Consider the following 24,938-nt stretch of genomic DNA (forward strand, 5'->3'; position numbering starts at 1 on the left):
TTTTTCTTTGGCGCTGAACCACAAGTTTCTTTCTTTATAACTCTCTGTGTGGATCTCACTTTGTTAGATGAGCAAATTGTCATTCCACATAATTTTTGCCTCTTTGACTACTCTACTACAGATTCTTTTGTAGGCTTTTGAATAAAATGCGAATTCTTGGGTTACTTTATATTTCTTACAACAGTACTGCCTCTCACTGGAAATTTGGGATGTACCCTCTGTCATGTACTCCACAGTGGTTTGCAGCATGTAGATATAGAAGGACCATATTCATGATAAATGTTATATGCAACATGTCAGCAAGCATGGAACACACACACACACACACACACACACACACACACACACACACACACACACACACACCTCTATACTATGTTGGCTGAGTGAGCAGTGTCAGTGCTGCATTTTGCTGATAGTTGGTGTTAAGTCAGGTGGGGTGAGTAGAGCGAGAGGGATTCAGGATGGGCAGCTAGCAGCCCTGAAGGTGAAAGGCAGTTTGTCGGCTAGGAATGTGGGAGGGATGAGTGGCAGGTACGTGGGCCAAGCACGTGATGCACGGTTTCCGGAGCCAGTGCGATGCGGCACATGCTGGAGTTGATGTGCGGATGTGAACTGGGAGGGGTGAGAGGATGGAGGAAGGGGAACCTGTTGGTTGGAGGGTATGGTTTACCAGAGACTGAGGTCAGAATGATTACGGGAGCAAAGGATGTGTTGCAAGGATAGCTCCCATTTGTGTAGTTCAGAGAAACTGGTGGTGGAGGGAAGATCCAGATGGCCAGGGTTGTGAAGCCACTACTGAAACTGAGTATGTTATGCCCAGGTGCATGCCGTGCCACCAGGTAGTCAACTTAGTCCTTGACAACGATTTGGCAGTGCACATTTGTCCGGTGGACATCTGGTTGAGTAGTCATGCCGATGCAAAAAACTGCAGTGTTTGTGGCAGTGTTGGTAAATGACATAGCTGGCTGCTTTCAGAGATGTCCCAGCCTCTGGTGGAGTAGGACTGGAGCAGCAAGTGCTGGCTGCCTGGATTGGGCAAGTCTTGTACCTTGGTCTCTCACAAGGATATGATCCCTGTGGCAAAGACCTGGGAGTGGGAGTGGTATAGAGATGGTGTAGGTTGGGTGGGTGACTGCCTTTGTGGGAGAGGGGGAAGGATCTTGGATAGAATGTCCACCATTTCAAGGCATGATGAGAAATAATCAAAGCTAGGATGAAGAATATAGTTCAGTTATTCTAGTCCAGGGTAATACTGGCTGACAAGGGATGCACACCTTTGTACCTTATTCTTGAGGTAGTGGGTCAACTGGGGGTGTGTGGGATATAGCATGGGAAATCTTTTTGTGGACTAGATTTGGGGGGTAATGTCTGTATGTGAAGGCCTTTGTGGGCAAGGAAGTTCTCATTACTGTACATGCATCATCTATGGGTGGCTAGGCTGTATGGGAAGGATTTTTTGGTGTGAAAGGAATGGCAATTGTCGAAATGCAGGTGCTTTTGGTAGTTAGAGGATTTAATGTGGACAGAGGTGTGCACAGAGCCATGAGAGAGGTTGAGGTCAAGGTTGATGTCAATGCAAAGGAACATGGCACATTTGATTGAGGATGACCAGTTGAAGTGAATGGGAGGGAAGGTACTGATGTTGTGAAGTAATGAGGATAGGGCGTCTTGGCCGTGAGCCCAGGTCATGATGACATCATCGATGTACCTGAACTAAACTAGCAGTTGGGAGCTTCGGGAAGCTAGGAAGGTTTCCTCTAGATGGCCCATGGCTTTGCTGTGGATCTGTTTGTATACCTTTCCTTCAAAGGAGTTGTGAGTCAGGATATAGTTAGTAAGGTGCATTTTGTTACATATTTCATTATTTAATGTGTAATCTATTTTATCTACATTCAATAGTTTTTCATGCAATTTTCAATGTAATAATTCCTCTTGCCTTAGTCCTAAATCAAACATTAACAACTGCCATCTTTGGAAACAAACTGTGATACCCTGCACATGTACTAGTTCAAAATCTTTGATCCTACAAAAATTTCACACACACAGATATTTATCTTTGTATATGATGATGGTATAACAGTAAAAAACTGGTTCATAGAAGAAAATAATAACTGTTGTAAAATATTACAAAAGTTTGGTGTGTTGTCATTCATAATGTTTAAAACATTCAGGACAGCAATCAATTCAATTGTTTTTCACATTTTTATGTAAATTTTGCCATTGTTTGCATAGGGGTATAGGGTTATAGCATCATTGTGGGGGGGGGGGGGGGGAGGGAGGCAGGGAGTGGTATTTCAGGAGGCATGATCACGATATACACAAGTTTTAAATCAGAGTACCAGTCAGTGTACATACACAAATAATCAGCCACACCCATCCTGTTGGTGAGCACTCTATGCAACAGAACATTAATAACTATGATATTTGTTTCACGTAGATCACTCCAATTAGGGTCAGAGTGTATGAAGTCCAAGGCCAGGCCCCTAAGTATTTGACCACCACATTGATGGATGTAGTCCCTGAGCCAGACACGGTTCCTACTTTACCCTGGGTGGCTGTTTTTGTTAACATAAGATTTCATAGGCTGTTTATTACCAAGCCTCCTGCTGCTGCCCCAGCATCTGGGGATGCCAGCTGCACGAATATGTGGTGTGCAGATCATGGTAATCACAGCTGCAGTCATAGGCATGTGCATCCACACAGTCATGTGTACATGTGACACTGCTCCTGTATTCCTCCACAATGGGTACTTAGGTCACCATTGAGCCCCTTGACAGCCAGTTCCACTCCAGACCAACCGTCAACTGCTGTGAGTCTACACTTCGGGCAACAATGCCTGCCGCTGCTTCTGCACGACAGACAGCACCACCTCACATCTTTGTAGGATCATCAGCTGCTCCCGCACCTGGACTTGTGTCTTGATGGCCCACAAGCTCAAAGTCTCATGGTGCAGTGTCACTGATCATCCATGGTACCTCCTGGCTCATTACCACTTCCAATGATCATGATCCTTGCCATAGTGGGCACCCATTACACAGCATCAAGTAGGGCTTTTTATGCAGTTGTAGTAAAGTGTGGAATGCTGTCCTCTGAAGCTGTACTGAGTTTAGTTCAAGGTTAATAAACAAACAGTTGTTATTGCAATGTGTGAGTTTAGAGTCCAGCAGTCACACCCCTCAGCTAAGGTTACTTCATTGTCACTTTGCAACACCCTTAATGTTACAATGAAACATCCTGCAGGTTAAAATTATGTGCCAATCAAACCTGCACATTTATGTCCTGGGACACAATTTTATTTTGTCATGAAGTTTCAAGCCATCTGCCTGATCTTAATGCACATTTATCTATCTTCCTCTTTTCCTCGGTGTTCTTTGTTACCTATCAGTCAATAAAAGGGATACATTCTGCCTTTTCCAAATTTCCTTTCTGTTATTATATGCAATATTTTTACCTATTTCCTCTCTCTTCATCTTTTTCCTTGCCATTAGTATTTTATGTGCACATATCAAAATTAAAGGTAAAAAAGATGATTGTGTTCAGTGATCAACTTGCATCTCTGGTACAGTATGCATACATCTACACAGATCCTCTGTAAATCACACTTAAGTACCTGGCAGAGGGTTCATCGAACCACTTTCACAATAATTCTCTATTATTCCACTCTCGAACAAAGTGTGGAACAAACAAACACCTTTATCTTTCCGTACGAGGTCTCATTTCCTTTATTTTATTACGATGATCATTTTTCCCTATATCAGCTAGCATCATGAAAATATTTCTGCATTTGGAGTAAAAAGTTGGTGATTTAAATTTAGTGAGAAGATAACGCTGTAATCAGAATTGCCTACGTGTAAATGATGTCCACATCAAATCCTGTATCACGTCCATGAAACTCTCTCCCCTTCTCTCAATAATACAAAATATGCTGCCCTTCTCAAAGTACTCCTTTAACTATATCAGATAAGGATCCCATACCGCACAGCAGTACTTCGAAAGAGGACGGCCAAGCATAGTGTAGGCAGTCCCCTTAGTAGTAGATATGTTGCATCTTCCAAGCATTCTGCCAATAAAATGCAGTCTTTCGTTCACCTTATAATGGGACATTTTCCTTTAGCGTTACTTTTCCTCAACAGTAGTTGTCAATAACAGTATTATTTTTTGAATTTTGGGCAAGTCAATATTATTCAGTTCCTTTTCTGAAAACTTTCATATAATTTTATACACAGTATGTTATATTTCAGGCTAAAATTTATGAAAAGGAATTACTTTATAAAATATTTTAGTCCCGATGTTATAATCAATAAGTACTAGTTCTAAATGTGCAGTTAAAATTATTTTTTTAGTAACATTTAGAATTATGAATTACTGGCACACTTAAAATTTCTATTATTAATTAAACAATCCTGTACTGTTTACTATATTTATTTCTGGATTCATTTATGAAATAATAATCAAAATTAATAGTTTTAGGGAACTTAGTAGAAATTTATTTGTTAAAAAAGTTTGTAAACCCTTTGGAATATTCTTATTTCTGCAGAGTGTGAGAGTCGTAAGCATGCCTCTGATGCGATTGGACGTATTTTTGTGCGAACAATGTAATTTTAGCTTCGTTAATGTGAAAAATCAAAATACTGTATGATATACTAATATGTGAAATAATATATTTACATGAAAAAAAAAAAAAATGCTGCGACAACAATCTTCTGATTTATTTAGTTCAAACCAACTATGAGGACCTTACGTGAGATTTTTTAGCTTCAAGAATCAGACCCCGAGACAAGAACAAATGGAGTCACCTCAACATGACAAGCTAAGTAAACTAGAAAGTTTATTGTCATCTTTGCTCCCCTCATCGCTTAATATGGACAATAGATGGAAGTAGAAAGGAGGGGGGGGGGGGGGGGGGGGGGGAGATTACAACCTTCCCACAACATTTCTATGTATTATTTCCAATTTAAGTTGTTCATAATTGTAGTTCCTAGGTATTTAGTTGAATTTAAGGCCTTCAGATTTGACTGATTTATCGTGTAACCAAAGTTTAACAAACTCCTTTTAGGACTCATGTGGATACCACACACTTTTAATTATTTCTCTTTTTTGCTCTGTGAGATACTGAGTTAAAAGTCCCATGAAAATAAACTTGGACATTGTAAATAAATCAGGGTATGTAATTTTTTCCCTTAGTTTCAGTGTAGGTTTTAGTTCCACAATATAAGATACCACATTCATAAACAGTGATCACATTCCAACACATAAAAATTGGCTGTTCAGAAAGTGACGCTCAAACCCCCCCCCCCCCCCCCCCCCCCCCCCCCCCCCCCCCCCCCCCCCCCCCCCCCCCCACACACACACACACACTGTGGCTCTGTAATTCTAACCATGGCAGACTCTCCTTAAATGACACGTACCTTTCGTTGTGGCACAACGATGTACAGCTTGTCCACGATAAGTTGACAATTCATGTGGTGGCTATTGAGAACAGTAGGTGGAATGCATTACCCCCACATTAGGATGACTGAGGGGAGAGAAGTGGTGAGGAGAAGGCAGTGTCAGCTGTTTCCCACAGGACTGGCAACATTACCCATAACAATACCTACAGTACTACTTTGTGTCTAGGGGAAGTGTAATGTTGGTAGCACTCTGAGACATATGAATATCTTTCAAACAGTGACAATTTTCTCTGCTTTTGGCAGCATCAGTAAAATCATCATGTTAGTGTGGACAAGCTGTACATTAACATCGTTGTGTTAAGTAAACAGAGTACAACATATTTTGCAGACTGAAGATGCCTAAACAATCACAAAAACCTCCAAAAATGAAATCTGTTAAACGCTGGAATTAAGTCATAAGTGAGTTTCATAAAACTTCAACAATGTAATATCATACCTGCCTGTCCATAAGTCTGAAATGGAATGTCTGTGGCGTATCATTTGGTCGTTGTAGATGTCGTATAATTAATGTTCCTGAAACATCAGCACTCACACCAGTACTTAGAGGCAATACTGAAACTGCTGTATCTGATGAATGAATCAGGGCAGCTGCTAGAAGAGATGACAGTGTGTCTGCACCTGCAGCATGTGTGAGAACTGCCATGGATGCCAATTTTAGAGTACGAAGACGGCTCAAGAAACTTATTACTTGCTGCAAATCCCAGCCGACATCAAGCAGCACACTTACATCATCCAATATTAGGCTCAAGTGAGATATACCAGAAACTTGTGCCGCTGAAATGACCTTAATTACCTGTGAAGAAAAATACATGACTTCAGAACTAACCAAAAAAAATTATGATATGTTACCAATATCAATACCAATGTAAACAGAGTACCAGTGATCTTAAAAAGCAAAATCAATTTGAATGAAACTCATTTAAGGGTCCTATTTCTTTATTCTGTAATTTCTTGACTTAATGCTTATATGTCCTCAGCTGTACCACAATTCCTGTAGTTAAAATGCTCCAAGTAAATAATGAGAATTTTCAGGATGCCAATGCAATACTGAAGTGCATTTGTCTGCTACCCACTGTTCAATATAAAAAAAATTATTAACTGTCTCTGTGTTACTGTTATTAGATTTTTCTTCTTCTAGTGAAGAATAACACTGTTTGACATGGGTTCTATTTCTGATATTAAAGTATGTGCTTCTAGACCATTTTACCATGGGAAATTCAAATATGTAAACAAAATATCGTTGTCAGGGATACTTTTTATGTAATATGTATATATATGTATATTCACAATTCATGGCAAACACAGAGACGTTATGGAGAAATACGGGTATGATGCCGCATCCAGTAGTGATAGAACATGATAATTTCTTGTGCAACAGCAGGTGGGGAGAATCTGACATCATTAGGTTGCCCCCGCCACACCTATGTCATTAAGACCACCTGAAACATCTCATTAACTCGAATGACGACAGTCGGTCGCTGCCTCGGCAGTAAAGCTTCACGCCTCCTAGGGGCAGGTGCATCGAGTTTACAACAGTGGTGTCAGCTGCAATTTGTGTCAGTCTTAAGGAGTGGGTGTTTTGGCTGACAAGTAACTGTCTGTCATATTTCCAAGCACGGTTGAATTTTTTAGTTCCTGTGTGTAAACTGATTGAGCCTGGTGCTGAAGGTAAAACGACTGCTTGTTTTTACACATCAGCGTTCCTCTAATTCCCTACTATTAATTTAATACAAGTGTATTACCAAAGTGGTATTTTTAAATTTGCAGAAATGCCACGTCGTCGTCGATGTCGATATAAGCCGGACAACTTCTGCTACATCTCTGGGAAGTTCACTTTTGCCAGAAATAGGAAGAAAATTTCTTCAGTCATAAAGAAAGCATACAAACATTACTTTGGAGTAGAGGTAGGAGACCAAGATAAAGAATGGGCACCACATTTCTGTTGTGCTACATGTTACTGCAAACTAATTCAGTGGTGCAAAGGTAAAGAGAATGCGGCATTGTTTGCTGTTCCCATGGTGTGGAGGGAGCCTAAGGACCATGTTACTGATTGTTATTTCGGTCTAACAAAAATTCAGGGTTTTACAAACAAAAAGTCGAAGAGGCACATTGTTTACCCAGATCTGCCTTCAGCGAGAAAACCAGTGCAGCATTCCAACAACCTTCCAGTTCCTTCAAGAGCTCGAGGTCAAATTCCGAGTGACAGTGAAATAAGTAGTACTGAAGAAATCACAGATGATGATTCTTTATATCACTGCACAAGTGAGTCATCGCCACATTTGTTAACACAGGCAGATTTAAATGATTTAGTACGTGATCTAGGAATAAGTAAACAAAAGACGCAGCTGCTTGGTTCGAGACTACAAGAGTATAATCTACTGCACCAAAGTACTAAAATCAGTGTGTTCAGGCACAGAGAACATGCCTTTATTTCTTATTTTTCAACTGACGAAGCACTGACATTTTGCAATGACGTTGCTGGCCTGATGGAAGTGCTGAACTTCACTTATATTTCACAGGCGTGGAGACTTTTCATAGATGCATCGAAAACAAGTCTGAAGGGTGTTTTGCTCCATAACGGAAATAAAATACCCTCTGTTCCAGTAGCTTACGCTAGTTTGACAAAAGAGAATTACAAATTCGTACAAAGGATGCTAAATTCATTAAAATACAATGAACACAAATGGAAAATATGTGCAGATTTCAAGGTAATTGCTATGGTACTGGGAATGCAACAAGGCTACACAAAGTATGCCTGTTTTCTTTGTGAGTGGGATAATCGAGACCGAAATTCTCACTACGTGAAAAGGAAATGGCCTAGGCAAAGATGGAAAGTTGACGAAAAGAATGTACAACGTGAAAGTCTGGTAGCTCCTGAATATATACTACTTCCACCGCTTCACATCAAACTTGGCCCGATGGAAAAAATTCGTGAAGGCCATGGATCCAACAGGCTGTGGGTTTGCATATCTAGCTACCAAATTCCCCCATCTTTCAGCTGCAAAAATAAAGGAAGATGTATTTGTGGGCCCACAAATCAGGGAGCTGCAGAAAGATGCATATTTTGAAGCATGTTTAACTGTGATAAAGAAAAAACCGTGTGGGACTGTTTCAAGATGGAAAGCAATGGTGAAGGATATGATCAAAGCAAATCAGGATTTGGGGTGCAATATGTCTTTGAAGGTACATATGATGGACTCTCATCTGGACTACTTCACAGAGAGTTGTAGTGACGTATCGGATGAACAAAGGGAAAGATTCCATAACGACATTTCTACCATAGAAAGGCGCTATGAAGGGAAGTGGGTACCTTCTATGTTAGCAGATTATTGCTGGAATATCATTCGAGAGAAGAAAGATTCACAATACAAGAGAAAAAAGTGATGTGCATTACAAGGCAGTGGCTCATTGTTTGTCAATTTTCTGTAATTTCTCATGTCAAATAAATGATTCAAAGTGTATACACAAAGGTTACTGTGTTATATGTTAGATCCCACCCTTCATTAATGTGATGAACTTATAACATCATAAAGATGTGCATTTGTTTGTCGAATTTCACCTCACGTTTGCTGCACTATATCAGAAACTGAAAAGAGAAATAAAATTGCGATTACTCATAAACTATCCCTGACAGAAGAAAACCAAAAACAGTTTTCAATTCAGCTCTCAAAATACAACTAGGATCACAATATTTTTTATCAGAAATATAAAAAAGTTTTTTTTTTTTTTTTTTTTTTTTTTTTTTTTTTTTTTTTTTTTTTTTTTTTTTTTTGTAGAACAGTATCATTACTCCCATGCACTCTAGAATGTAAAAAGCCTAGAAGGGAAGAAGGAGGCACAATGAAACAAAATGACAGTTCCATGGGTTGAGAGGGTATTCATGTTATTTCAGTAATTACAAAATCAAGTCAGATTTACAAAGAATTTAGCATTTTGCATCCAAAAATTTCTACTATTTCCTCAAAAATTCTGTGTGTTGTTGTATTTCTCTCATCCTCCATTCTTCTTAATTGTCTATGAAGTACCTAGTCTGAAATGTACTTTTGACACATCTTCAATGATGATGATGATGATGATGATGACGATAAATAATGACAGAAAACATTGTATCCCTAGTAAAATGAACATATAGGAACAGTATGATGTATTTGATACCTGTGAGAAAAGGTCATCAGGAGAGCAACCTGAAATGCTGCCCAGCTGTGAAAGGGCATCAACAAAATATAAAGCTGCATGTGTTTCTGGTTTGGGGACACCAAGACGTGCCAACACATTACGGTGGTGCACTGGGGTATGCATCAAGCATACAAGGCAAACAGCACGATCACCTGACAGCAAGTCTCGTGCAGCCAGACAGTCCAGTACTGTGCATCCTGATCCATCAGAGCCATGTTTCTCTACTACAGCTGTTAAACATTCAGAAACTTCTGGGCCTAGTACTGCACAGACATCAGCTGACATCTGCAAAGAATGAATACATTTGTCCACAAATCCTCCAAAAATGTGAATGAATTATATTTATAAGAGGTTAATAATATGTAACAATAATAGTCATAAAAAGCACTTTCTCACAAATGAACCTCATAAGGTAGTTACACATTATTTATGTCTTTGGTCTCTGAAATTCTCAGCTTTTATGACTCTTAACTGTCAGGTAACTCAGCAAGTGTTAGAACACACAACATCGCAATGAGGCCAAAAATGTTCAAACCACTTACAATAAATCTGTAGTAACAAAATGGTTGTGTTAGATCAAGAGGCATTTTTTGCTGCCTGGAGCAGCATAACACAAGCTTTTAATGATGGTATCAATGAGAGCTGAATATAAGTTGCCTTCCACAGCTAGATTAGATTAGATTAGATTAATACTTGTTCCATAGATCATGAGTACGACACTTCGTAATGATGTGGAATGTGTCAGGTTAATAAAAGATGTCTGTACAAGATATTACATTACACAAAATATTGCATGACACTAATGTTTAAGTTAGGTTTTTTTCCCCTCCCTTAATTTATATCGAAAAATTCAGCCAATGAGTAGAAGGAGTTGTCATCTAGAAATTCTTTTAATTTATTTTTAAATGTTGGTTGACTATCTGTCAGGCATTTGATGCTGTTTGGTAGGTGACCAAAGACTTTAGTGGCAGCATAATTTACCCCTTTCTGTGCCAAAGTCAGATTTAACCCTGCATAGTGAAGATCATCCTTTCTCCTGGTGTTATAGCTATGGACACTGCTATTACTTTTGAATTGGGTTGGATTATTAACAACAAATTTCAGAAGTGAATATATATACTGTGAGGATCCCTAGATTGTTAAATAGATGTCTGCAGGATGACCGTGGGTGGGCTCCAGCAATTATTCTGATTACACGTTTTTGAGCAATGAATACTTTTCTACTCAACGATGAATTACCCCAGAATATGATGCCATACGAAAGCAGTGAATGAAAGTAGGCATAGTATGCTAACTTACTGAGATTCTTATCACCAAAATTTGCAATAACCCTAATAGCATACTTAGCTGAGCTAAGATGTTTCAGCAGACCATCAATGTGTTGCTTCCAGTTTAACCTCTCATCAATGGACACACCTAAAAATTTTGAAAATTCTACCTTAGCTACAGACTTTTGTTCAAAGTCTATATTTATTACTGGAGTTGTGCCATTTACTGTATGGAACTGTATATACTGTGTTTTATCAAAATTTAAAGAGAGTCCGTTTGCTGAGAACCACTTAATAATTTTGTTAAAAACATCATTTACAATTACATCACTTAGTTCTTGGTTTTTGGATGTTATTACTATACTTGTATCATCAGCAAAAAGAACTAACTTTGCATCTTCATCAATGTGGAATGGTAAGTCAAAATGTATATCAAGAACAGTAAAGGACCTAAGACCGAACCCTGTGGGACCCCGTACTTGATAGCCCCCCCAGTTTGAGGAATCAGCTGTTGTTTTAACATTACATGAACCACTTATTTCAACTTTCTGCATTCTTCCAGTTAAGTATGAATTAAACCATTTGTGCACTGTCCCCCTCAAGCCATAATGATTTAGCTTATCTAAAAGAGTTCCATGATTTACACAATCAAAGGCCTTTGAGAGATCACAAAAAATACCAATGGGTGATGTCCGGTTATTCAGAGCATTTAATATTTGATCAGTGAAAGCGTATATAGCATTTTCTGTTGAAAAGCCTTTCTGAAAACCAAACTGACATTTTGTTAATACTTTATCTTTACAAATATGGGAGACTACTCTTGAATACATTACTTTCTCAAAAATTTTTGATAGAGCTGTCAGAAGAGAGATTGGGCGATAGTTGTTGATATCCGACGTATCCCCCTTTTTATGCAATGGTTTTACAATGGCATATTTCAGTCTATCAGGGAAAACACCCTGCTCCAAAGAGCTATTACATACGTGGCTGAGAATCCTACTTATCTATGGGGAACAATCTTTAAGTATCTTGCTGGAAATGCCATCAATTCCGTAAGAGCTTTTACTTTTCAGTGAGTTTATTATTTTACTGATTTCAGAGGGAGAGGTTGGTGGAAATACAGTTGTTTCAAAATGCACAGGTATGGCCTCTTCTATTAAAAGCCTTGCCTCTTCTAGTGAAGATCTAGATCCTATTTTCTCCACAACATTTAAAAAATGATTATTGAAAATATTTTCAATTTCTGATTGTTTGTTAGGACACTTGTCATTCAGTTTTATGGCACTAAAGTCTTCCTGTGCTCTTGGTTGCCCTGTTTCTCTTTCAATAATATTCCAAATTGCTTTAATTTTATTATCAGAGTTACTGATCTCAGACATGATACACATGCTTCTGGACTTTTTAATAACTTTTCTTAGTACCGCACAATAGTTTTTATAATACTGAACAATTTCGGGGTCAGTACTCCCTCTTGCTGTTAGATACAGTTCTCTTTTACGGTTGCAAGATATTCTTATTCCTTTAGTTAGCCAAGGTTTTTTTATATGTTTTCTTGGAATTATGTTTAACTATTTTCTTGGGAAAACAATTTTCAAATACCCTTAAAAATGTATCGTGAAATAAGTTATATTTCAAGTTTGCATCGGGTTCCATATACACTTCATCCCAGTCTAGCTGCTTTAGGCTTTCCCTAAAGTTTGCAATATTTATATTGCTAATTGAGCGCACTACTTTGAAATTCTGATTTGATATACTGCATGGAGCTATGTCATGTACTGTAACTAGCTGTGCACCATGATCTGAAAGACCATTCTCAACAGGATAAGCATTTATGTCATTAAACTTATCTTGGTCTATAAAAAAGTTATCTATCAATGTCCTGCTGTTCTTTGTTGTCCGAGTAGGAAAATCAATGACGGAACTCAAATTGAAAGAACTGAGTAATACTACAAGGTCATTCTTCCTATTACACTCTTTCAGGGAATCAACATTGAAATCCCCACAAATGATAATTTGCTTCCCCGCTTCCCCCTGTCTGACAGATAGCACAACAAAGCATCCAAGTTTTCTAGAAATAGCTGGAAATTCCCTGAGGGGGACCTATACACTGTTACAATTATGAAAGTGCCATCATTTAGTTTTAGTTCAGTGGCACATGCTTCCATATGTTGCTCTACACAAAATTTTTTAGTATCTAAATTTTTTACACTGTGGAAGCTTTCGACATACATGGCAAGTCCTCCTCTTATCATATTATCTCTACTTACATGTGCAGCTAACCTTTTGTATATCAGTGACGATGTGATGCTCAGACAGGCATAGTACATCTATTACATTCTCAGTTTCTATATCTTCTAAACAAAGCAGAAGCTCATCAATTTTATTCCTCAATCCCCCAATATTTTGATGAAATATACTAACATTATTTTTCACTTTACTTTTGTGAGTATCTTGAACTTTTTTAACATCTTTAGTACTTGCCTGGCTGAGTTTCCCATTGGACACTGATCTTACACTAAAAAAGAGTTTCCACCATGAGATGTAGTTCCTCCCCCCCCCTTTAAATTTCCTGCTATCAGCCCAGCCAGTTTACCCTTCCCTTTCTTGTTGAGGTGTGGGCCATGTCTAGTATAGTTCCACCTACAGAGTGAATCAACAGGAACCACACCAATGTGTGACCCTGCACCAGATCCAAGTAGCCGTTCCAACTCCAAATTAACTCTCCTGACAGAAGAGCTCTAATGAGGCTGGTCGTGGCGCTCCAGAACCGACACAAACCCAACACTGGTATGACTCGATGCTGATGCAATCTTTGCCAGGTCACACTCTATGCTGTACCCCGGATCTCTGTCAATACTGTTGCCTGGCCCACCCACAATAACCATGGTATCTTCCTTAGTAAAGCCTCTACATAGTGAACCTAAATCCTCTGTAACCTGCCCCAGTCCAGCACTAGGTTTGAAAAAACTTGTGACCTGGTATTCTGACCCTAATTCATCCTGCAGAAGTTGGCGCACACCCCTAGCATGCGAACTACCTAGCAACAAGACTTTCTTTCTCTTTGCAGACTTCCCTACCTTCTTATTCAATTTGCTGCTGAAAGCTTGTTGAGCCCTGTCTACATCTACTTCTGTGAGAGGCTCATCAGTTTCTGACTGAGGCAACAGGTCAAACCTATTTTGTACATTAATAACAAAGCTGTCAGAAGAATTTCTTGGCCTGTTCCCTATGCCTGTTGCCACTTCCCACCCCTGTTTACCCTTCTCCCCCTTTAACCTGCCCAGTTCTCGCCTAGCCTCATCTAACTCAGACTGAAGGGCAGTGATTTCCCCCTCCTGTTCCACAATCTTTCTATCTCTACTGCATAGCCTACAGAACCACTGATGAGTCTCGCGCATTTTCCCAATTCCCACGCCACTACAATCGCCCCAACGAAAAAAGTTACTACATCCATCACACCAGACCCCGGAGCTAACGATTCTACGGCACGTCAGGCACTTTACACTCATGGTACAAATCGATTTTAGTGACAGAAAGACAATTAAGTTACCGGAAAACAATGAAAATACGTGTATGAAAAATTAGGCCTACTCGCGACAATGTAAACAATGGTTCAGAAGTTTATTACTGGAAATTACTTAAGAGATGACGATAGTCTACAGATATAAAGGGGCAGCAAACGTATTCAGCACACTAAACTATCAGTAAATGCACTTAAAATTGCGGTATGAAGTTTAATCTGAAAGCTCAAAAGTTCGGCCTGGCCGTGATATGTAAACAAAACAAACTTTACGTGATTACTGTGAAAATACGCGAGTAAGACAAAAACTTTTAATGGTACGCTTGAAGAGCACTATAATTAATGTAATAAATTAGTTTAAAGTGTTAGAAACAGTTTATTACTACTTAAATTACTTATCTTGTACGGGAGCTGTGACTCAAACGTCCGTATAGCAGGCGCAGGGCTATTGCCATTGGGTAAGAATATTGTGGAGGAAGAGTCCAAGCAACAACATGCCACCTGGGAATGTCCCAGTAATAAGCAAAAAATCAAGTATGGGGTCCAATAGGGCCAGTTCTGGGACCTGTCCTATGTCTGCTGTATGTAAATAACCTGGCTGATAAAATACATGATAGAACCACAGTACTCTTTGTAGATGACACTGGTATTCTAATTAAATCACACAATGAGGAAAATCAGCAGGAGGCTGCAAAATTGGTTGTGGATAGTTTATTGCAGTGGTTCAGGACCAATAGGCTCATCATACATTCTGAAAAACTGTGATATTTAACATTCACATCACATAAAATCACCATCCTGCAAATCCTGTCCTCACCATTGAAGGAAAAAATGTCTTAAATGTGAGGCCTACAAAATTTTTAGGCATACATATTAAAGAGGATTTGAAATGGGAGACACACTTTAACAATCTAAATAAAAAAATTGAATACACTTAACATGTAATGTTAGAAGTCTCACTGTAAATACAAACTGTTCATGGTAGTATACAGTCACTCCTGATGTATAGAATAATTTTTGGAGGGAAGTGCTCAATTCATAAAAAAATTTAAAATACAGAAAAAGAATGTCTGAGTGATAAAGAAAGCTAAATGCAAGGATTCCTTAGACCCTATTTCCAAAGTCTTAGAATACTGCCTCTGCCTTGTTTGTATATATACGAAATAGTAGTTTTTAGAAAAGGAAGCAGCTTAAGAAAAGAAAAATCTTCAAATATCCTTGAGTTACACACATATGAAACTAAGCAGAAGCTTACCTACACACAAACACAGTAAGTAAGAACTTATACAAAAGATTACTGCACCATACAGGAATTATATTATACATACCACCTGTCTTCTTACTTAAAAAACATACTGACATGAAATACATTTAACGTAAAGTTGAAACAGTTCTTGCTTGAGCACTGTTTCTACTCTGTACCTGAATTTCTGGAACAATATCATAAGTAAACTTCATTTGCAAAATATTGTTAATTATGTATTATGTCACTTTATATATTACTTTGATAATGTTGATCCCATTGTCTCACTTAATAATTACTGCAGTCACATGTGGAAGCAATGTAGTATGTTGATTTACGTTATTACATCATGCAGTCACAATGACTACTGTAATCATAAAGTAATTATATTTACTCCTTGTCATATATCATATGAACAAACAATATACTAAAAGATGATTTCATGAACCAAATAAACAAACATGCTCTACAGGATTCCAGCCCTGAGACTGAGTTGATCCCTTTATTCACCTCTTTCTTGGTTGTTTAAAGTATTCATCCGTCAGACAAACCCATGTGGTCAATTGTTGCTGTCTTGTGGCATAAGATTGTCATCTATTGTTTTACTATAAGATGTACCTAAGTACCATGGATGACATCAATGTAGTCCTATACACCAACAGTTCCATGTGGAAAGATATAAAAGTTTGTGAGCCTACCTAAAGATATGACAAACTATACAAAATTATGCTTTGTGTGAATGCCTCTCTTTCACAGATACTCGATGGATAGTAACAGGTTCCTATTTCTAATCACATCAAAGAATAGCTGCTGTTACTTGGGAAGCTAAATCAAGACTTATTTTTAAATAGGATATTTCCTTCCCTCAATTGATCTGCTGTCCAGTGTACATTTTTGGTTATCAACTGCAAATGCTCCTCCTGATGACCAAGCTGTAATATCTGTGATGACCAATCTGTAATACATACATGGCTGATCATTAGGGCTATGATTTTTATAACAAAAAAATCGCCATAATATGCACAAAAAACGTTGTTATGACCAAAAATTGACACAAATATATGACCTAACAACATTAAAATGAGGTAACATTTCTGTAGTAAAGTAAATTAGTATGTCAGTTTATGATAATGAACTACTTATTTAAGAATGAAATGTTTATGAGAAGCTAGCTAAACTATGGAATTTGACATTGTTGTAAGCTTTTTATAAATATTATCAGAACATAATTAGTCTATGATGTGTTTTCTTACATCCTCATTTTTATTTCAATTTTTGAGCTCTGAGTTATGATATACAATGAATACCTTGTGAAAATTTTCAAGTAAAAATCATTTCCTATTGTCTGCCAACAAAGCCTTGCACTTTCAAAAACATATTCTATAACAGGTGACACAAGAAGAGTGTATTCGAAATGGACAATATAATTTAACACTAAATCTATATGACTAAGACAGAGTTCTTCCCCAACAAAATCATCGAAATGGAACACAGTGGTTGATAACCTTCTTTTCTTTTAACATCTTTCCCATGTTCTTTTCTCACTTTAAGATGAACAGTTTCTAATTTACTCTCAATTTTTTTCACTTGCTCTACTAGAGGCTCATCTTACTGCTCCAAACCAGTTAAGCCAGCAGGAATAAATGGAAAATTTGATTTTATGTACAAAAGTTTGCCTGAAACTTCAGCATTAGAAAATGGTTCTTGGGCTAGTTCAACTGAAGAGTCTCCACTGCTATCAAACAAATCAATGATGATTTTCATGGCATTAAAAATCGGGTAATAATAGTTGCAGGCATCAGTCCAGGACCTCCACCATGTTAATATGGGAGATGGTGGTAAGGAAACGCCTGAAACTAACAATTTAAATGCTGCAACGCATGATGGAGCTTTCAAAAATATCTTTTTGACACACCCACTAAATCTGTCAATATCACTGAACTTACTACGAACCATTCTGCAGCTCCATGTAAAGTGGGAGCTAAAAAAAAGTTACATGCACCATTTTACTGTATAATACACAACATAAGGCGCAGCATCCGTTACAAAGAGTAGTACATTGTCTTGCTGTGGACCATGTGGTACACTTATATCTGTCAAACAGTTTACTAATGGAGCAAAAATTTACTTTTTCTAAATGTTCACAGTTTCTTACAAACTTTTTGCTTGGATCATCTTCCAAAGTTCTCACAATGACACTTGAAATATGCCTTCCCATGGAGTCTGTGGTTTCATCAGTTGATACCCACATTTTTTTATTTGCAAACCATTGTCTAATTTGTTGGATTGTTTTTTCACAGACTGATTGATGTAGTCCATTCTTAATGTGGAAGAATCATGAAGAGGTGGCTCTGAGCACTATGAGACTTAACATCTGAGGTCATCAGTCCCCAGTCGTGAAGATATTTGACTGTATTTTTCTAAGAATTTACAGAATTTAGGATGCTTCAGTTTACTTAATAGAAAGTCGGCACATAGGAAAGCTGCGCAAAGTTCTTCACTGGCCGAGATTCCCCTACTCCTACATCGTACAGTTCACAGTACAGTATTTTACTATCAGTTGAAAATATTCTCTCACCATTTTGAGACACAAACTGTTGTAATTTTACTTGAATATTTTGCTTCACTTTAGGTATTTTTTTTTCTAAACTACACAGCACACAATCCCAACTTCAACAACATTGGGTAACACAATGAGACACTCGTATGCAGTCCAGGGTCCAGTTCTGCTTAAGTAACCACCTGCTCACAGAGTAACAATAGGCTACATAAACTCTCTGTTGTGTAAGAATGAAGTTCTCGCTGTTGATTCAAATGAAATAGGGGAGCAAGGTAGATATTTGCCATTCTCCAGGAAACAAAATGAGAGGTGCAATTTGGAGAAATGTAAGACAGAAAACAGAAATAGTATGAGAAAAGCTCTTTACTTTTTGAAAGACTGAAAATATAACAAACATGCCCACTCAGGCTGCTTACTACAATGTACCCTATGCGAGATATATGGCAATATGCAAATATATGACTCAACAACTTGCTGTAATTCGTTTAGTTTTTTCATAACAAGAGTTTATATGTATTTAAGTAAGATGTTGATCTTACTGAAAAATATATACTCTATCACAAAAATCTTAGCCCTACTGATCACAAAGTGTATGTGCGACTACTCCCCCCCCCCCCCCCCCCCCCTCCCGATGTATGTGCGCACGCAGCCAGAACTTTTCTGTTAATGGTAGATCTGATGATTACATCATAACAGCATATATTCATAACTAGCAACCACTACAGTTATTTAAGATTAACAAGGAAAAAGGTGAAGAACACCGAAGCGATATTGTGACATAATCTCAGTCTCATTTTCTTTGTAATTTATTTGCGTGAAACATGTAATTACTTGCATAGCAATTGGTAGTACAATACGACAGTATACAATCTAATTTTACTTTATAATAGCAACTTAAGAATGTAGTCCAAATTATTTGACATAATAATACTTTATATTTTAGTTTCTACAGTAGGCTATAGAAGCACTGCTCAATGAGCCATGATTTTAGATGTTTTTTGAATGTCTCTCCAGTTCATTTGGCAGTGCATTGAAGTATTTTGCTCCATTAATATATGGACTGCTCGCAGTTTTTTTTTTTTTCAGTCTTCTGTGTATCATATGGTAATTTTGTGCTTGTCTAGTATTGTGATCATGAATTTCTGCATTACGACAGGTATATTTCTTATCTTCTACTGTTAATACTACTGTTTCAAACATATACGTCGAATAGATAGTCAGAATTTTAAATTCTATAAACAATCCCTTAAATGATGTTCTAGCATCTTTTTTGCCTAATATTCTCAAGGCTCTTTTCTGGAGTTTAAATACTCGGTTTACATGAGTTTTGGAAGCCCCGCCCCCACAAAGCACAACCATATGCTAGAAATGGATGTATTAAACCATTGTTTGCATATTGACATATGGAGCTATCCTTCTTAAAACATATAGGTTAGATGATAGCCTTGCACATACATTGTCAGTTTGTTGTATCCATAGTAGTTTGCTATCTATGCATATACCTAGGAATTTACACTCACCGCAGATTTTCCCTGCAATATTACTATCTTGAGAATCAATAAAATTTGCAAATCACCAACATTGAAGGGGATTAAATTTGTTTTTTGTAAGTTGACTTTTAGATTGTCATTTTCAAACTTTTCCTTTGCAATATCTATAAATTTTTTTACCTCTTTGCCGAGATTAAGAATATCATTTCCCCAACAAAGGCCTGAAGTGTCATCTGCATACATTGTAATGAAGGTATCACTTTTTACTATCTCTGGAAAGTCATTGACGTAACATATAAAAAGGAAGGGAACACTTATTGATCCCTGAGGCACACCAAATTTAATATTCCTGACCCTTGATGTATACCTTTTTAATGTTTCTCCATTATTGTGTGAGACTGAGGTACACTGTCTTCTGTTTTTTAAATATGATGTGATGAGGTGCAATAGTTTTCCACTTATGCCATCTATGGCCAGTTTTGACAGAAGTACCTTGATCAACCCTATCAAAAGCCTTTGATAGGTCTAGGAAAACTCAAGCTACTTGCATGCCTTCATCAATTTTGTCAAGAACTCTCAGAATAAATTGAATTGTTGCAGTCATGGTGTTACGACCACTTCTTTTGCAGATGATGCACTTATCTATGAGGAAATTTAATCAGGGAAAAGCTGTAGCCCTGTCTGAAAAGGATTGGAGGCAGAGAGGTGCAGAGATATATGTGGCACCAGATAAACAACCAGAAGTTCAAAAATATCTTTATTATGACTTCCTACTGTGGTTCAATACAGGCAATGGCAGCAATGCTGACGCATCCAGCAGCTTCCAGTGTGTGTCATCGAGCAATGCTAACAAACTGTGGCTTTGGCTGAGCAGTGGTGTGTGATGCAGCTGCCTCTATCAGCGATGACTCTGGTTATGGTGGCCATAGCTAGCTATGGCTGTGAGTGTTTTGGTGAAACAGCTCTGTCCAGCAGGTGGTGGGCAGGTGACGCAATTGCCATAACCCACTGCTCTGTGTGGATGACAGGCAAACTGTTTCCCAGGGCCACAACTGGCCTGATGTGACTGGTCCGTGGTTTGTCGCAGAGTCGAACAGCATTCCGGATGGCACCTCATGTGTCACAGCTCCGTGGTTATCTACATCTAAGTGATTACTCTGCTATTCACAATAAAGTGCCTGGCAGAGGGTTCAATGAACAACCTTCATGCTGTCTCTCTACCGTTCCACTCTCGAACGGCACGTGGGAAAAACGAGCACTTAAATTTTCTGTGCAGGCCCTGATTTCTCTTATTTTATCATGATGATCATTTGTCCTATGTAGGTGTGTGCCAACAGAATGTTTTTGCAATCGGAGGAGAAAACTGATGATTGAAATTTCATGAGAAGATCCCATCACAACGAAAAACACCTTTGTTTTAATGATTGCCACTGCAGTTCACGTATCATGTGCCTGCGACCCTATCTCCCCTATTTCGTGATAATACAAAACGAGCTGCCCTTCTTTGTACTTTTTTGATGTCATCCGTCAGTCCCACCTGATGTGGATCCCACACCGCACAGCAATACTCCAGAATAGGGCAGACAAGCGTAGTGTAAGCAGTCTCTTTACCTGTTGCACCTTCTAAGTGTTCTGCCAATGAATCGCAGTCTTTGGTTTGCTCTACTCACAATATTATCTATGTGATCATTCCAATTTAGGTTATTTGTAATTGTAATCCCTAAGTATTTAGTTGAATTTACAGCCTTCAGATTTGTGTGACTTATCACATAATTGAAATTTAGCTCATTTCTTTTAGTACTCATGTGAATAACTTCATACTTTTCTTTATTCAGGGTCAATTGCCACTTTTTGCACCATACAGATATCTTTTCTAAATGACAGCATCATCTGCAAACAATCTAAGACAGCTACTCAGATTGTCTCCTATGTCGTTAATATACAGCTCTGGTCCATCTTTTCCCAAGATTAATCATTACATTCTCTTGAGCACTACTTCACCCAAGCTCCTTCCGCTCATTTTAGCTTAACTAACAGTTATAGTTCACTTTACTGCCGCCTAGCCTCTGGGAAACCAATCATTCTGGATCCACACTTCACTTCGTGTACATGTAGACAAGGGCTAAGCTTAGTAGAGTGAGTGTCACTGCAGTACCTGGTGTAATTATGGTCAATGTTGTTTCTCTTTGGTACTGGTTCTCCCTGTATTGATACACATGCTGTCAATGTCTCCACAGAGACTTGTCCTTCCCCCTTGTTAATGAGTTTGTCTATGGATTGAAATAACTCAGGTCCTAAGGTCTAGTTCAGTATTGTCAGATTCACAGCTGGTAACATGTCCATTGGTTTCTCTTACCAATACAATTGAGGCTGTGAAAGGCTCAGATGGGTTATTCACAAAATTGTGGCTGATAGAGGGTAAGTTGGACTCACCATTTCACATATGTCCCATTTATCTACAATCCTCTTCCATCTAGCTCTTACTTTTCACAGCTATGAGCTTCCCCTGTTTGAAACAAGTGGCTACTACTTTGATGACAATCAGTAGCATGGTTATGGTCCACACTATCTTGTCTCCTGACAGACCTAACAACCCCCTACAGTCCCCCACTGCCCCGAAGCATTTCATCTCGCCTGAGCTATACCTTATGCTATACTTATTTCTAACAAACACAAAATATAAATCTACTATTTTATTTAGTAAATACACTAGTGGTCACATATAAGTTGTTACTTTCTATTTTTAGATGACTGGTTTCAATATAGTACAGAGATCATCATCAGATCTACATTCCTTGGTGATAGTAGGAATTGCTGGCATGGAGCAGGCCTGTCCATGCTAGCATGGAGAGCGCACCAGCACAGATGGGACTTTATAATGTTACTTAAAATCCGTATTGATTGCAAATTTTTTATTCATATAACCGGTTTCGGTTCATTCAGAACCATCTTCAGATCTGATATTTCAGTTACAGGAGTAACCCGTCCAAATCTAGCAACTTTCACATGCTACGTCACATAAAATTGGTTGGCAGAGTGCACGTCATTTATATTAATTATAACACTATTACCGACAGGTGGTGTCTGGTACATTTGTTCCATTCCATTTGCACATACTGTATTCAATAGATCTTTTTCATATTAAAAATACTTAATTAAAATATGTAGATGTCAAGGTTAAAATCTGTACTTATCCAAATTAAAAAACAGTAAAATTATCATTTTTAAACGATCTAAAAAACATAGGGTAATTTATATATCTATGGTGCTAGTGTGAACTTGTTTTCCTCTACGGTCTGCTTCCGTGGTTCCCGCCATTTCGGTGTAGTGCCGCGGTCCGCTCAGTCGTCTGATGTCCAACGCCGCGGGCAAGAGGGCCGCACAGGAGGGCCCCGTCAACGACGCCAGGCGCTGCACGCGTCTTCCGGCTTCTCCACCGCGCACCATCTCTCATCCCTTGTCCTGGATCTCCACAAGCAACAGTTGTCATGTTAGTAGGTCGTCATAAATGCTAAAATAGGCGTTATGATTGACTTCGCTTTGCTCGTTGAGGATTAAATCTGGATCTTTATTTTTGTGGGTGTATATTTCAATTTCTTCCAAAATGTTAAGAAATCGTCCCTTATGAGCTCTATGCAGGATGTCTAAATTGTGTTCAATGTTCGTGACTGAGTGCTTTGTCGCAGCCATATGCATCGCAAAAGCTGTTTTGTTTTGAGAGTAGGTGTGATGTGTCGACAGAAGTGCCGACACAGTGTTATTTTGAGGTGGCCGATAGGCACGCTATCTAACGCAGACGGGCGTGAAGTCTGGAACAGGATAACTATTGAATGGTAGCAAGAAAAGTACGTAGCTGGAATATACTTAACTTTATTCACTCCTGATGATACATCTCTCTTGACTATACAAATGCGACTCGTAAGATACATGCACTGTTACAATTGGCGCCTTGCTAGGTCGTAGCCATGGACTTAGCAGAAGGCTATTCTAACTGTCTCTCGGCAAATGAGAGGAAGGCTTCGTCCGTATTGTCGCTAGCAATGTCGTCGTACAACTGGGGGCGAGTGCTCTATCGTATATCGAGACCTGCCTGGTGGTGGCGCTAGGTCTGCGATCACACAGTGGCGACACGCGGGTCCGACATGTACTAAATGGACCGCGGCCGATTTAAGCTACCACCTAGCAAGTGTGGTGTCTGGCGGTGACACCACAGGTGTGCTCCCTGAATCTGGTTTCAAAGTTCCTACCAGTCTGCCCTATATATTGTTTACAGCAGTCATTACATTTGATCTTATATACACCTGAATCCTGAAATTTATTCCTACTATTACATATTCTATGCCGGAGCTTCAATTTTAACGTGTTATTTGTTCGGAACCCTATTTTAACGTCGGATTTACAAAAGCATCTTTCAATTTTATCTGTAATTCTTCCATTGTAAGTGAGAGCTACATATTTTTTCTTGTTGTTCCTCTTAACTGCGACTTGACTTCCTTCTATTTGTTCCATTTGCATCTTCTTTACCTTCCTATAAATATTCATCACCTGCTTACACGTATATCCGTTCGCTACGGCCACTTGTTTTAAAATACTTAACTCCTTTTCTACTTTCTGTTGGCTTAGTGGCAATCTTAGTAGCCTGTATACCATCGAAGTAAAATATGCCCATTTGTATCGCGGTGGGTGACAAGAGCGCTCATTGATAACTAAATCTGTACACGTAGGTTTTCTGAATATGCTAAATTCATGCTTCCCATCTTTTTTTATTAGTGTTAAATCTAAGTAATCTATACGGTTGTTTTCTTCAAATTCCATGGTGAATCAAATTTTTGGGTGTTGAGAGCTCATTTTTTGTGCTAAGTTTTCGATATCATTTTTATCTCCTTTGTATAATAAAATGGAGTCATCAACATATCTCCAGTAATATACAATTTTCTCTGCGATATTAGGATTTTCATCAAAGAATTTGTTTTCCAAGTGATTTACAAAAATGTCAGCCAGGGTCCCAGCTAAACTGTTCTTCATTGCCAGCCCGTCTTTCTGTTGATAAATTTTACCATTGAAAATAAAGTAATTGAACGACAAGGCTTGTTCCAACATTTCCACTAGTTCAATCACTTCCCCCAGTGCCAATTTATCATGAGTGAGGAGATTGTTCTTAATGATCTCAATCGTTTCTTTTACGGGAGTGTTTGTGTACAGATTGGTGATATCCAATGAAGCTAGTG

At 38.4% G+C, this 24,938-nt stretch overlaps 1 protein-coding gene across 2 annotated transcripts in view; it reads right to left on the minus strand.

Moving 5' to 3' along the window:
• The window catches only part of LOC126481431 (uncharacterized), a 58,124-nt gene that overhangs the window by 11,467 nt on the left and 21,719 nt on the right, over positions 1-24,938 (minus strand). For both annotated transcript variants that reach the window (XM_050105180.1, XM_050105179.1), the window contains exons 2-3: positions 9,609-9,914; positions 5,890-6,246 (exon numbers count right to left, since the gene is read on the minus strand). In XM_050105180.1, the coding sequence (XP_049961137.1) occupies positions 5,890-6,246; positions 9,609-9,914 (663 nt within the window). The remainder of the gene's footprint in view (positions 1-5,889; positions 6,247-9,608; positions 9,915-24,938) is intronic.

The sequence above is a fragment of the Schistocerca serialis genome, chromosome 5 (assembly GCF_023864345.2).
Source record: "Schistocerca serialis cubense isolate TAMUIC-IGC-003099 chromosome 5, iqSchSeri2.2, whole genome shotgun sequence".
Taxonomy (NCBI): domain Eukaryota; kingdom Metazoa; phylum Arthropoda; class Insecta; order Orthoptera; family Acrididae; genus Schistocerca; species Schistocerca serialis.